This window comes from Triticum dicoccoides, chromosome 2B (genome assembly GCF_002162155.2).
Source record: "Triticum dicoccoides isolate Atlit2015 ecotype Zavitan chromosome 2B, WEW_v2.0, whole genome shotgun sequence".
Taxonomy (NCBI): Eukaryota; Viridiplantae; Streptophyta; class Magnoliopsida; order Poales; family Poaceae; genus Triticum; species Triticum dicoccoides.
The window spans coordinates 671178086-671193245 of record NC_041383.1 but is presented as its reverse complement, the minus strand read 5'-3'; the positions used below and the strand labels follow the sequence as shown (position 1 = coordinate 671193245).

Below are 15160 nucleotides of genomic sequence, written 5' to 3'. Positions count from 1 at the left end.
CCCAGTTGTAAATTCTCTTAAAAAGAACTTCCAATGATGTAACTTTAATGTACAAACTTAATGGTCCCTTATCTATATTTCCCGGTCCATTACCTATATTTAAACCATCACGGGCATTTACCTCCAATAAATACCTATAAACTTAATGTCCTATAAATAACAAATTAACATTAGAAAGTGTGAAAGTTTTAGAGCATCTACAATCGCACCCACCTATATGCCCGACGCATTCGTCGACCGGAGCTGGTCACCCCTTTTATTTCCGGATCCTGCAACAGCACCCTCATATGCAAACCCATGTGAATCCATGCAATGCAACCTAAAATTCATCATGCGTTCATCATCATACGTAAATAAAACAAGGTCCATTTGAATTAAAACTATCTTACTTCCACTCTTCGTTGGAGACGTATATGACCCCCATGCCAGACGGACCGCGCGGCATCGTGGTCATTTGCGGTGGGGCGCAACTCCAGCTTCATTTACTCGTCGTCCTTGTTGAGTTCCGTGAAAAGCCATTCCTGCCTCATGTTAGCGAGGTGGATACGATGGAGGTTCGTTACCACCTCCCGCTATGATTGGGTCGAGTTGAGGATGGCTGCTTGCTTCACCTCGAACTGTGCTGCCGCCTTCGCGTCTTGGGCATGTCGAAACTTCGCCTCCGCCTGCCCATGCCAAAGCCGCTGGGCTCGACCTCCATGCCCAATGCCTCCCCCACCACCTCTTACATGTCCTAGATGCCCACCTCATACTCCGCCTTTAAACTCACTAGAGTTTTCCCTCAAGAAAAAAAAACTCTGTAGCTTCCCTATAAAAAAGAAACCCTGAAAAATTTCAAAAAGAAAAATCTCATAGACATCAAGTGTACTCACGTGTGTCAAGAGCGCAACGACCACACGTGTCAATCGGACCCCAACATTTCACTCCGCCGACATAAAGTCGTTGAACCAACCTGTGGTTGGATGGCTAGAGGGACTGTGGTATCCCCAGCCCACGAGGGTTCAAGTCCTGGTGCTCGCATTTATTCCTGGATTTATTTTAGAATTTCCGGCAATGCGCATTCAGTGGGAGCAGACGTTCCCGTCGATGACGAAGTGCCTACGATGACTTCGTAAATTTCAAGAGAATATGCCGGCTCAGTCATTCGGATGTACTCATAGGGGTAGGGTGTGCGTGTGTATGTTCATAAGGATGAGTGTATGCGCGTGTATACGAGCGCTTGCGTCTGTACTCTGTTAAAAAAAGACACAAAGTCGTTGTAGGTGTAGCATTATTGCTCCACGGCCACGCAAAAAGGAACCAACGCAGGGAACCGCGTAAACCCCACTTTTCCAAGAAGGAGCCGCGAAACATTCCCAGCGGCCACCGTCCTGCATCTGTCTGACTAGTGGGCCCAGCTGGTCGGTGCCATCTGATCTGACTATATACCGCCTCCGTTCGCTTTGCTCCTCCCCAGTCACCAGTCCCCACTCCCCACTCGCCTTCCGCCACACCCAAGAAAACCCTACATCCGGAGGCATCGTCATCGCCAGGCGAGATGAAAGGCGGCGACATTGAGGCGGGCGGCGACGTCGAGGCGGGCACCGCGGCACCGAAGGGGGCGCCGTACCCCGGGACGACAGAGAGCCCGGAGTTGCGCTGGGCGCTCATCCGGAAGGTTTACGTCGTCCTCTGCCTGCAGCTTCTCCTCACCGCCGTCGTCGCGGTCGTCTTCGTCAAGGTCCGCAGCATCCCGCATTTCTTCGCCTCCTCCTACGTCGGCCTCGGGCTGTACATCTTCATCCTCATCTTCCCCTTCATCGGTGAGGCCTCGAACCATTTCTCTCCTCCATCGTCTTTGTTACGAATTTGTGATCCAATTGCAGTTTGCAGTGAGGGTTTTCTTTTTTTGGTAAAAGAAACAGAGCATGTATGTACAGGGGCTATACAAAATTAAATTACAACTTACAACTGCAGTTTAAGTGCCACAAAACAAATACTATGATGCACAATTATCGGAAGTCTCGCACCCGATTTGGGAGATCTGAATTAGATTTTCGTTTTGCTCTCTGAACTGCTAGCCAACGAGCTATCTTTCTTGAATTTACACCTGCAAGCATAAAGACTTGGAGTGATTCCCCTGAAAATAAAAGGTCGTTCTGTGTATTCCAAATGGCCCAAGAGGCAAGCAGTGCGTAATTCGGACGAATTTATAGGTGATACTGCTAGTTGTATGCGTGCGATTTCGTTATGTCTTTCCCGCAAAAGAAAAGATTTAATTGTGTCTGGTTTTGAGGGCCTTGGTGAGAGGACAGGACTAGCTTTCCCTTTGCATTCTTTGTGCAGAGGTATGGATTACAACTCCTGATTTTTGCAGGAACGTCCTATGCACTCTTAATTTTGCTTTACTACTGTAGAATGGGATGTGTTTGCTTTGTGAGTTGCAGCTGGGAGTATAATCTGTTACTGATAAAACGCCTGTTAATTTTTTGTATGCAGTGATGTGCCCATTGCACTTCTACCGCCAGAAGCACCCGGTCAACCTGCTGCTGCTTGGCGTCTTCACAGTGGCCATCAGCTTCTCTGTGGGCTTGACATGTGCCTTCACTAGTGGTAATTGTCTTCGCACCACGTATTCTTTCTGCTCCCGCTGCCAGCTCCTAGCTTGTTCTTGCGTCACTCTGCTGCTTATGTAAATTAGCATCCTTTAATGCCCCTCTCATTGTGTTAATTCATTACATATACATGGCTAGTAAAATGTTTTCGTCCTATTAGCTAGCTTGTTAGTCACCATGTGCGGCAATTGATAGTTTCTTACAGATGTTGTGAAGCATTTTGTTTGCCTGTAGACTGGGTTCAGAAATACATGTGCTGCCAATTTGCCATGGCCATGTAAATGGTACACACGGCCAGGCAGCCCATGTGACTGTAGTTGGTGCATTTTCCTAGTCTGTGTTGAGGGCCAAATTGTAGCTGTTGGTCAACATTTATGGTTGATATGTTTGTCTGAGTAAGAACCATTTGTAGTATTGCCAGCTAGCAGGATTACTTGTTTAGCTGTTACTTTTTGAACAGAAATTGGCAAACAGTAACCTTCGCTTTTCATAGAACATTAGTTGGATCTTGCATATTTGTGTACTGTTTCTTCCAGCCACTCTTTGTTGTAAGATACAGTGTTGTGATATTATCAATTCGATCCGAAGGGCCGATTTGTCCAATATTATGCGAGCCTACCTGCCCAAGTGGACATGGTTTTGGCAAGGACGTGGATTTTCAGATTTTAGCATGACAGGACAGGAGGTTGCTGATAGTTTGCTTCTTCAATGCATCACTGCCATCTCCTTCAGATTTTAGCATGCATGTGCTTTATTGTTTAGTCAAATTTACATGATAGTTTCTTTGGTAAAGAGATGTATGCGATGATAAGAAAGCAACCAGTTCATTTAGTAGTCCTGCTAAAATAGTCCGCTATGTGTGCAGGCAAGGTCATTTTGGAGGCTGGGATTCTTACAATCGTGGTTGTCTTGAGCCTCACTGCTTACACCTTCTGGGCTGCAAGGAGGGGCAAGGACTTTAGCTTCCTTGGTCCTTTCCTATTTGCTTGTCTGATGATTTTGCTCGTCTTTGGGTTCATTCAGGTCAGATGCCGTCCGTTCCCTTCTCTAGTTAGGTGTGTCGCCCATTTATCTATCAGTCTTCTCTATTCTACAATGCAAAAACTGATCATGACTTCTGTTTGCAGATCTTCTTCCCGCTGGGCAAGCTCTCTCACATGATCTATGGCGCGCTGGCGGCACTCATCTTCAGTGGCTACATTGTCTATGACACGGGCAACATCATCAAGCGTTACAAGTATGACGAGTATGTCTGGGCCGCCGTCACGCTCTACCTTGACATCATCAATCTGTTCCTGGGCCTGATGACCCTGTTTAGGGCGGGTGACAGCTAGGCAGGTCGCCCTGCCCCTACTCTCGCGTGCTTGAAATCCCGTCGATGAATTTGGTATCCTGATGAGTTCTTGACATGAAGAATTGTATAGTCTGGTCTGTCTCGCTGGCACGGTGAAAATGTTGCTTACTTTAGTTGAGTTTATCCCTAGTAGAGAGGAAACATAAGAAAACAGTGTGTCGTTTCCGTTCTATGGATGGTGGATGTGATGTTGTATTTAGGGGGTCTTTGACATGCTGGGTTGGTGGTGTTGCGTTTCTGATATCATTTGTCCTTGTGGCATCTGGACGAGGGCAATATTGCTTCCTAGCACATATGAATTGGTCTCTTGGCCTGCCTAGTTGGTGGCGTTTGTCCTGTACTATGAAGTAAATAGCCCAGATTCTAAGCTACTCCCTCCGTACAAGTCTTTTTGAAGATTTCAATACCGATTACATATGGATGTATACAAAACATATTTTAGAGTGTAGATTCATTCATTTTGCTCATTCATTTTGCTCCGTATGTAGTCCGTATTAGAATCTCTAAAAAGACTTATATTTAGGAAAGGAGGGAGGAAAACTAAAGGGATGCATGTTTTCATGTATACCACTTAGAGCAACTCTAGCAGAGTGGTCATGTGTGGTCGCCTGTCATATGACATAGAGATTGCGAAGGCGAAACGTGTGGTCACTGTCATATGACATAGAGATTGTGAAGGTGAAACGCAGATTCAGATTAGCTAAGAAGACAATCTTCATATTTTTTGCACACGTGTGCCCTACCTGTCATTGAATGACTATATTTGTTCTTTTCAAAAAGTCAAAATCAAAACATATTTGATTCAAACTTCAGTTCGAACACAAAGAGAAGCATTGTTCATTGTAGACCTCTTACATCGAATTGTGCATAAAAACCACATCGTGGTAGATCCACCATTTACAAAGCAAAGCACAACAAAACAGTTGACACTTCTGGTGAGACATTTTCACCTCCCAGTACGTCATAATAAGACGCCATGCAAAATTTCACTCTTTTGCATCATAGTTATGTTGGATTCATTTTTCTAATGAAAAATGCAAATGGTGCCTAAAGACAGGAAAATTTAATATACGTATTGATTAAGTTTCCCAAACCTTCTCTAGTAGTTTGATTAAATCATGACAACAAATGTAGACTATATTGGATTTCTATTCTTACAAGCTGCTTCAAAAGGTACTACTAGTTATGAACTGTTCGAAGAGTGCACAAAGAGAAATCAAGACATGAGAACTGCCAATGTGAGATTATAATTGTACCATCAAGGATAAAATATAGGTTCTAAACCATCGCCTCTTGGGGGCGCCGTCTTGAAGATCTTGGTTCCATTTGTGATTCCTGCAGGCTGGGCGTGCACTACATTACAGTCGGCAGTGCCCGACTGGCGATGAGGTGGTGTGGCGTTGCGACGTGTGTGGCAACAATGATGGTGGCGAGGAGAGTCGGATCGCGACTTGTCCTTCTGATGCCGAAGGTTCAGTGCGCCAATGGGTGTGCCTATGTTGGTTTCTGGCTGTGACAGAGAAGTCGGAGTTGTGGGCGGCGGGGCCACTGCGGCAACAGTGACTCCATGAGGGCGATTTTAACGAGCGGTGCTCTTCGGGTGTTGCGCTGGACTAGGTCGGTGCAAGGCTTCTAACTTTCTCCTGTGATGCTCATCCGCAAAATCGGAGCTGCCATGTCCTTGACGCTGTGGTCGACTGTTTGGCGTTGCTTTTGTTGTTCAGTGCTACCTCTCGATGGTTGTGTCGTTGGTTGTGTCTTGATCCTGTTTTTGGCGAGGTCGTCCGTGTGTGCCCCTTGTGGGGTTTGTAATTTAGGTTTTTGTCCGGTTTTCTTCTAATTAACCGGACAACTCTCTTCTTCTTAATCAATGAAAATGGCAAATCTTTTGCCTTGTTTTAAAAAAATCATTCATGTGACATGTACATAGAATGATTGCTCATTACAGCCCTCTTACAACGAACTAGTAGGGTGAACCGCGCATTTGCGCGGCTAGATTTTCCCCACGTTTTTAAATTTGAGTTTTAGCATATTTTCTATATTAACTTTGACAGTGTTATTTCTTCTCAATTCTGTCCATGGACCTTAGGAAATTGGACACCCGAAAATAACATCACATTAGAGAGATTTCAGATAATAATTCATCCCAATCTTGCTGGGTCATGAAGTTCTTTGAAAAAATTTCTTTCCTTTCTCATCATTAGTGACATTGTTGTTAGGTTTGTTTAGGGAAATGCCATGCATGATGATGCATCCACACATGCAATCCTTATGTCTTTTTTTTGGGAAAGTCGGAAAGACATGCAATCCTTATGTCAATTTCCTTTATTATGTGCCTATCAATTTAATGTGTTTGTATTCACTAAAAAGTGCTAAAACATTATCTCTCTGCTAATTCTTGCATACCAGGTCTTTTAATTTATCGAATCGTGTCCATGTTATTTGTGTCATAACTTACCTTTGTCTGATCATTCCATCAACTTTTTCTCCAACATAAGTTATGTAGGACAACTAAAATCGGAAATCCCTTTTGGAGCTCGGGCTCCAGTGAGGCCCCCAAATTCAAATTTGAAATTTCATTAAATTTCATATTTTTACAGTTCAAAAAATTCTGATTTTTTTTACAGATATACATGAAGCCATAATACACATGTGTGTAAATTTTCAGTTCAAAATACATTGAAACGAAGGCTGTGCAAAAAAGACAAATCTGGGGTTGTTTAACACATGATACTATTCATTCTCGCAGGCCATGGATTTGTCTTTTTTATATAGGTCGCAACTCAAGATATTTTATCATGAATTTTTACACACATGTGGGTTACATCCTTACATACACTCATATTTTTTTCCAGAACTTTTTGAACCATAAAAGTTTGAATTTGATCTTTTTCAAAAATAAAGGTCTCCATGGAGCTCGGCCTCCAAACCGCCTTTCTCAACTAAAATGATGTATTATGTTCTTCACATGAACTTTCATTTCAAACCTTTACTAACTAGTAAGGTACAAGTGCATTGCACGCATGAGATATTCTTATAGTTCATCTCATTCAAAATCAATAAATTTTATTAAAAAATTAATCTATTTTAAAATTCATGGAATTGTGCATTGTAGAGCATAAAGTAAAAACAAATAATGGCAATTCATTTAGAAAAAATTGGGCAATTATGATACAGAAGATTCTAGAACAAAGGAGAAGTGCTTATGTTTTGAGGTTTGTGCATTATGCTTAAGTTCAACCATGCAATCTTCTAGATTGTACATGTGGCAGAATGTGATGGAATATAGATGATATCCAACAGGCAGTAGTGTTCGGGTTTGCCATCTCTGCACCATCAGATTGACTTCATCCAACGACCATATTTTAAAATTATTCGCACGCTATATATAGGGGTGTGGATATAGAAGAAAAAATCAGTCCCTTTCTTCATCTATGAGTGTCTCTAGCACGCTCAGCCATCGGTTAATTATTCTTAACTGTTGGCATGCACATGTCTTCTACTCCCTCTCTTCCTAAATATTTGTCTTTTTGAGATTTCGAATGGACTATCGCATACAGATGTATATAGACATATTTTAGAGTGCAGGTTCACTCATTTTGCTTCGTATGTAGTTACTTGTTCAAATCTCTAAAAACACAAATATTTAGAGACGGAGGGAGTATTACAGGGGCATGCATTCTATCCGCAAAACTGTTTTTTAACACATGTTTTCTTCTTCTTTTTTCAGTTCCTTGGATCTTATGTAATGATGTGTATACTGCCCTCACACGTGTTTTATAGTACGTTTTCAACCCTGTAATGGATGGCAGTCTCAGCATCATCTATCGCTAACCCCAAATTACTCACTAATATATTGACCGACTAACCAAACCTTGCTTTGAACGGAGTGGTCATCTACAACCTGCTAGAGTCCGTGGAGTAGGTGGCAGGCTAGAGTTGCACGGTGCGCCATCATGCGCGTCCCATCATTGAAGCTGCCGAACCTACGGCAGTTGTCTTGCAACCATTTCCTGTTTAGGGCCTTTTGATTCGCGGGATTTTGAAAATGCAGAAATAGAAAAAATATAGAATTGAAGTGTCATGCCCACTTGATTTCTATAGAATTGACAAGGAGTGTTTGATTTCACGAAAAAAGCAAAGGCATTGTTAAAAAGGATTGACGTCGATGTTAGATTTCCTATAAAATATAGTAGAAAAGATTACATTAGAAAAATTCCTATAGCATTCAATCCTATGAATCAAAGGACAAATTTAGAAAAAGATTCAAAGAATTCTAATCATTCAAAAATCCTATAAACTTCCTTTGAATCAAACAGTTCTCGATTCAAAGATTGCGAAGCAGAACGAAATCTTAGCGATGTGCGATCGCTAATCGTCTCCGCATGATCAGATCGATCGTTGTATTGGGCCGTGAGAGTCAGTTGTGTGCGTGTTGCATGCATGTGTAGACTGGATTACTGAAAAAAGTTTTCGTCCCGCTTTATATATAAAGCACCAATCAACAAGCACCCAGTACAAACACACGCCACGTCACCGCAACACACGCACACACTAGGACAGGATACATAGACGTTGAGCGCAACAACAACACACCTAGCACTATCACCACGCAGAGATAAAGCTACATATGATGAACCATGCGCTTCAAGGTGGCGCCTTCAGGAAGGGAAAGACACCGGAGCGCCGTCACCGCCCGATCCAAGGATCAGAGTTTTCCCCGGAGCCGCATGACGGGCAATGAGAGCTGCGACAACGCCTTCAAGAAGGGAACGATCTTCGCCGCCGCCGGTCCGTCCGAAGATAGAACATGTTTTCGCCTCGGCCAACACTCACCGCCACCGAATACCACACCCCGGTAACCACGCCACCCACACGGCCATGGTGACCGGGCAACACCAAGGCAGGGGCTCTACCCACGAGCACCGTGATACGTCTCCAACGTATCTACTTTTCCAAACACTTTTGCCCTTGTTTTGGACTCTAACTTGCATGATTTGAATGAAACTAACCCGGACTGACGCTGTTTTCAACAGAACTGCCATGATGTTGTTTATTGTGTAGAAAACAAAAATTCTCGGAATGACTTGAAAATCCACGGAGATAAGTTTTGAAAAATATAAAAAATACTGGCAAAAGATGAAGGCCAGGGGGCCCACACCCTGTCCATGAGGGTGGGGGGCACGCCCTCCCCACTGGGCACGCCCCCTATCTCGTGGCCCCCCTGGAGCTCCGCCGACCTCAACTCCAACTCTATATATTCCGTTTTGCGGAGAAAAAAATCAGACAGAAAGTTTCATCGTGTTTTACGATACGGAGCCGCCGCCAAGCCCTAATCTCTCCCGGGAGGGCTAATCTGGAGTCCGTTCGGGGCTCCGGAGAGGGGGATTCGTCGTCGTCGTCATCATCAACCATCCTCCATCACCAATTTCATGATGCTCACCGCCGTGCGTGAGTAATTCCATCGTAGGCTTGCTGGACGGTGATGGGCTGGATGAGATTTATCATGTAATCAAGTTAGTTTTGTTAGGGTTTGATCCCTAGTATCCACTATGTTCTGAGATTGATGTTGCTATGACTTTTCTATGCTTAATGCTTGTCACTAGGGCCCGAGTGCCATGATTTCAGATCTGAACCTATTATGTTTTCATGAATATATGAGTTCTTGATCCTATCTTGCAAGTCTATAGTCACCTATTATGTGCTATGATCCGACAACCCTGAAGTGACAATAATCAGGATACTTCTCGGTGATGACCATAGTTTGAGGAGTTCATGTATTCACTATGTGCTAATGCTTTGTTCCGGTTCTCTATTAAAAGGAGGCCATAATGTCCCTTAGTTTCCGCTAGGACCCCGCTGCCACGGGAGGGTAGGACAAAAGATGTCATGCAAGTTCTTTTCCATAAGCACATATGACTATATTCGGAATACATGCCTACATTACATTGATGAACTGGAGCTAGTTCTGTGTCACCCTATGTTATAGCTATTACATGAGGAATCGCATCCGACATAATTATCCATCACTGATCTAATGCCTACGAGCTTTTCACATCTTGTGCTTCGCTTATTTACTTTTCCATTGCTACTGTTACAATTACTATAAAACTGCTATCTTTACTTTTGCCACTGTTATCATTACTATCATACCACTTTGCTACTAAATACTTTGCTGCATATATTAAGTTATCCAGGTGTGGTTGAATTGACAACTCGACTGCTAATACTTAAGAATATTCTTTGGCTCCCCTTGTGTTGAATCAATAAATTTGGGTTGAATACTCTACCCTCGAAAGCTGTTGCGATCCCCTACACTTGTGGGTTATCAAGACTAATTTCTACGTTGCCGGGGAGCATAGCTCTATTCTTTGAGTCACTTGGGATTTATATCTGTTGATCACTATGAGGAACTTGAAATACGAAAGAACTAAGATTTTGCCCTCAACTACGAGGGGAGGTAAGGAACTGCCATCTAGCTCTGCACTAGATTCTCCTTTAGTTATTAGCAAGCTTGCAACACTTAAACCTGCTACTGCTGTGAATTCTGATATGTCGCATGTTATTGATGATGCCACTTCTGCTATGCACGATACTTATGATGAAACTATTTCTGTGCGTGATACTACTATGCCATTAGGTGAATTTCTTCATGAACAACTTACTAGGGTTAGAGAGAATGAAATTATTGAAGATGCTATTATTGATGATAGTGATGATGAAAGTTATCCCCCTGATTATGAATTACCTGTTGTTCCTGAGGGTTATGTTATGAATGAGGAAGCTGCTAAAACTATTTTTGCTTGCAAAGATAGATATGATCTTAAGAAGTTATTAGCTAAATGGAAGCAACAACCCCTTAATGCTAGAATGAAACCTGACCCTTCTTTTGCTACTTCACCTATCTGTGTTACTGATAAGGATTATGAATTCTCTGTTGATCCTGAAATAATTACTTTGGTTGAATCTGATCCTTTTTATGGCCTTGAATCTGAAACTGTTGTGGCACATCTTATCAAGTTGAATGATATAGCCACCCTGTTTACTAATGATGAGAAGTCTCGCTATTATTATATCCTTAAGATATTTCCGTTCTCATTAAAGGGTGATGCTAAGACTTGGTTTAATTCTCTTGATCCTGGTTGTGTGCGTAGTCCCCAGGATATGATTTATTACTTCTCTGCTAAATATTTCCCTGCTCACAAGAAATAAGCTGCCTTGCGGGAAATATATAATTTTGTGCAAATCAAAGAAGAGAGTCTCCCACAAGCTTGGGGGAGGCTTCCCCGATTACTTAATGTTGTGCCTGATCATCCTCTTAAGAAAAATGAAATACTTGATATCTTTTATAATGGACCAACCGATGCTTCGAAGGACTACTTGGATAGTTGTGCTGGTTGTGTTTTCAGGGAAAGAACAGTCAACCAAGATGAATTACTATTGAATAATATGTTGACTACTGAAAATAATTGGACTCTCCCTGAGCCAATTCCTGAACCAATTGAGCCAACTCCTGAGCCTATTCCTAAACCCACTCCTAAGAAGAGAGGTGCTCTATTTCTCAGTCTTGAAGATATGCAAGAGGCAAAGAAATCAAAAAAAGAAAAAGGTATTAAAGCTAAAGATGTTAAGAATTTACCACCTATTGAAGAAATACATGGTCTTAATCTACCGCGTGTTGAAGAAACGCATTGTCTTGATAACCCGACACAAGTAGTAAAGGTAAATTCTCTCTATAGATATGATAAAGTTGAAATCCCGTCTACTAAATTTCATAGCCCATGCTTAGATGAATTTGATGACTTTATGGCTAGGCAAGAAAGTTTTAATGCTTATGTTGGTAGAGAATTAAAAAATAATGCTTTCGAGATAGGACGCTTGAGTGATTATGTGGCTAGAGTTAAAGATGAACTTAAACTCATTAGCAAATATGCTTCTATGGTTACCACTCAAGCTGAGCAAGTACATAAAGCTCAGAGTGATTTGCTTGATGAATTAAATAATAAACATGACTTTGCTATTAGAGTGGCTACTAGAACTAGTAGAATGACTCAGGAACCTTTGTATCCTGAAGGCCACCCTAAGAGAATCGAGCAGGATTCTCAGAGAAATAATTTAGAGGCACCTAGTTCTTCCAAAAAGAAGAAAAACAAAAATGATAGGACTTTGCATGCTTCTAGTGAACCTGTTATAGACACACCTGAGAATCCCAATGATATTTCTATTTCTGATGCTGAAACGCAATCAGGTGATGAACAAGAACCTAGTGATAATGTTAATGATAATGTTCATGTCGATGCTCAACCTAGCAAAAATAATGACGTAGAGATTGAACCTGATGTTGATCTTGATAACCCACAATCAAAGAATCAATGTTATGATAAGAGAGATTTTGTTGCTAGGAAGCACGGTAGGGAAAGAGAACCATGGGTTCAAAAACCCATGCCCTTTCCTCCTAAACCGTCCAAGACAAAGGATGACGAGGATTTTGAGCGCTTTGCTGAAATGATTAGACCTATCTTCTTATGTATGCGCTTAACTGATATGCTTAAGTTAAATCCTTATGCTAATTATATCAAGGATATCATTACAAATAAAAGAAAGATACCGGAAGCTGAAATTTCCACAATGCTTGCTAATTATACTTTTAAGGGTGGAATACCAAAGAAACTTGGAGATCGAGGGGTACCAACCATACCATGCTCCATTAAAAGAAATTATGTTAAAACTACTTTGTGTGATATTGGAGTCGGTGTTAGTGTTATGCCTCTCTCTTTATATCGTAGGCTTTAATTGAATAAGTTGACACCTACTGAAATATCTTTGCAAATGGCTGATAAATCAACTGCTATACATGTCGGTATTTGTGAGGATGTGCCTGTTGTGGTTGCAAATGTCACTATCTTAACGGACTTTGTTATTCTTGATATTCCTGAGGACGATAGTATGTCGATTATCCATGGTAGACCCTTTTTGAATACAGCAGGGGCTATTATTGATTGCAACAAAGGCAATGTCACTTTTCATGTTAATGGTAATGAGCATATGGTACACTTTCTGAGGAAACAACCTCAAGTTCATAGCATCAATTCTATTAGAAAAGTTCCAACTATCATTATTGGAGGTTTTAAATTTCCTCTTCCCACAATCAAGAAAAAGTATGATGTTCTTATTGTTGGGGATGTTCATATCCCCGTTGAGGTAACCTAGTGTTATTCGAAATTTCTCCGGTTTCGTGTTATTCGGAATGAGTTTGTTAACAAGACTTGATCAACCGTGTTAGTGGATTCATTTTGATGATCATGAAATGGATGAAACTAGAAGGCACAACCTTCTGTACCCTATTTTTTACTTTCTGTTATTTGGAATAAATAAAGCAAAAATAGTATTATCAGTCTATTTTCTGAATTATCCGTGAACTAAAAAAATATCCCAAAAATAAAAGTGCTCCAAATGCCCTGCAAATTTATTATGATTTTTTATGGATTATTTGAGGATTTTAGGCACAGAAAACACTGCAGGGGGGCAAGCACCTGGCCACGAGGGTGGAGAGCGCGCCCACACCCCCTAGGCGCGCCCCTTGTCTCGTGGGCCCAGGGTAGCCCCCCTCCACTCATTCCTGCAGCCACACACTCCATCTTCTTCCCAAAAAATCCTCATCCATCTCAAGCATGAGTTCTAGCTGGTTTTGCTGCGATTTTTGATCTCCTTGCTCAAAGCTCCATTCACAAAACTGCTTTGGGAGATTGTTGCTTGGTATGTGACTCCTCCATTGGTCCAATTAGTTTTTGTTCTAGTGATTTATTCATTGCAAATTTTTGCTGCATAGGTGACCCTGTTCTTGAGCTTGCATGTTAAATTTATGAGGTCCCAAGTAATTCTAATGCATGATATAGGCTCTAGGCACTTGTAGGAGTAGTTGCTACCAATCTTGTCTAGTTTTATTCACTTTTATTTTGAAGTTACTAAAATTTCAGAAATTTTTCAGAAAAAAATAATGTCTAGGAGAATGTACCAAGGTGGTTCATCAACAAGGAGAGGACCTAGGCGTGCTATGCGTGAGCAAGACGATGAGCTACCAAGGGATGCCTAAGTGCGAGCTTGCGAGTGGCCATCAGATGAGTTTATGGTTAATGCAGGCATCAAGGATGAATTTAACGCATATGTGCGTAATGCCGATCTTGAGGACTTCTTACAAGATAAGTGTCCCCAGTACTATCAATTGACTGATTCATTCGTAAGAAGGTTTAAATATAAATCTTCGCGTAATTCTCAGAGTGTCCTGTTTGATATTTATGATAAATCTTATACCATGGACTTAGAAGATTTTATAACTGCTTGCAAACTCCCGCAGTGGGGCAATGTTCATGAACCCCACAAATCTGAATATAAAGACTTTCTTGCTAGTATTACTGTGGGAGAATCTAGGGACATAGCACAAGCTACCATAGGGAGCATTCATTTTCCTACTATACATTATTTTGCTCTCTTCATTGGTAGATGCATTAACGGTAAAGATGAAGCATGTCATATGTGTGTCCCTGATCTTTGTGTCCTCAAGAGTGTTGTGTTAGGTAATAAAGATTACAACTTGGGGGCAATAGTCGCACGTAGGTTGCTTAATAATGGTATGTCTGGAGATTTATTTGGAGGTATTTATGCGACCCATGTTGCTAATTATCTTGGTATAGCCCCACGAGAGGGGGATATGGTGTTGCCTCCTGCTTATTTAGATTAGGACGCGATGGTCAAACATCATTTTCTTTTGAGCAATGAACAGTTCCTCCATTATTGACTAATCTTTGACAGACGTAGCTCTGTCCCTGTTACTCTCCCTGCTCCTTTCCTTTTTGATTACCAGGTAAAACGAAGATATGTTGTTACCAGGGAGGAGGCAGCTAAACACGAGGGGAGAGCGGAGGCGGCTCGCCAGCATGCCACAGCTCAGGAGGCATTTGCTGCTGCATCTCAGTACAACCCCAGTTACGACTATGGATATCAGCCAGGTTACCCTTGGCATTAGACCAACTTAGGCCAAAAGCCTAAGCTTCGGGGAGTACGTATTTCTCACCGACTTTACATTCATGTTCACACACTATTCTAGCTGTCGGTGCTCATACTCTTTCATTGTATTATCCATGCTAGTTTAATTTTCTTTTTCTCGCTTTCTTCTTGTGTGTTTGATAAACCTTAAGAAAAACCAAAAAAAAAT

At 41.8% G+C, this 15160-nt stretch overlaps 1 protein-coding gene across 1 annotated transcript; it reads left to right on the top strand.

The window, feature by feature from the left end:
* Positions 1-1462: 1462 nt before the first annotated feature.
* LOC119368276 (protein LIFEGUARD 2-like) lies at positions 1463-4326 on the top strand. The gene is made up of 4 exons (XM_037633578.1): positions 1463-1802; positions 2479-2592; positions 3460-3617; positions 3722-4326. Exons 1-4 carry the CDS (start codon positions 1538-1540, stop codon positions 3926-3928), a joined length of 744 nt encoding a protein of 247 aa, XP_037489475.1. The 5' UTR covers positions 1463-1537; the 3' UTR covers positions 3929-4326.
* The last annotated feature ends 10834 nt before the right edge of the window (positions 4327-15160 follow it).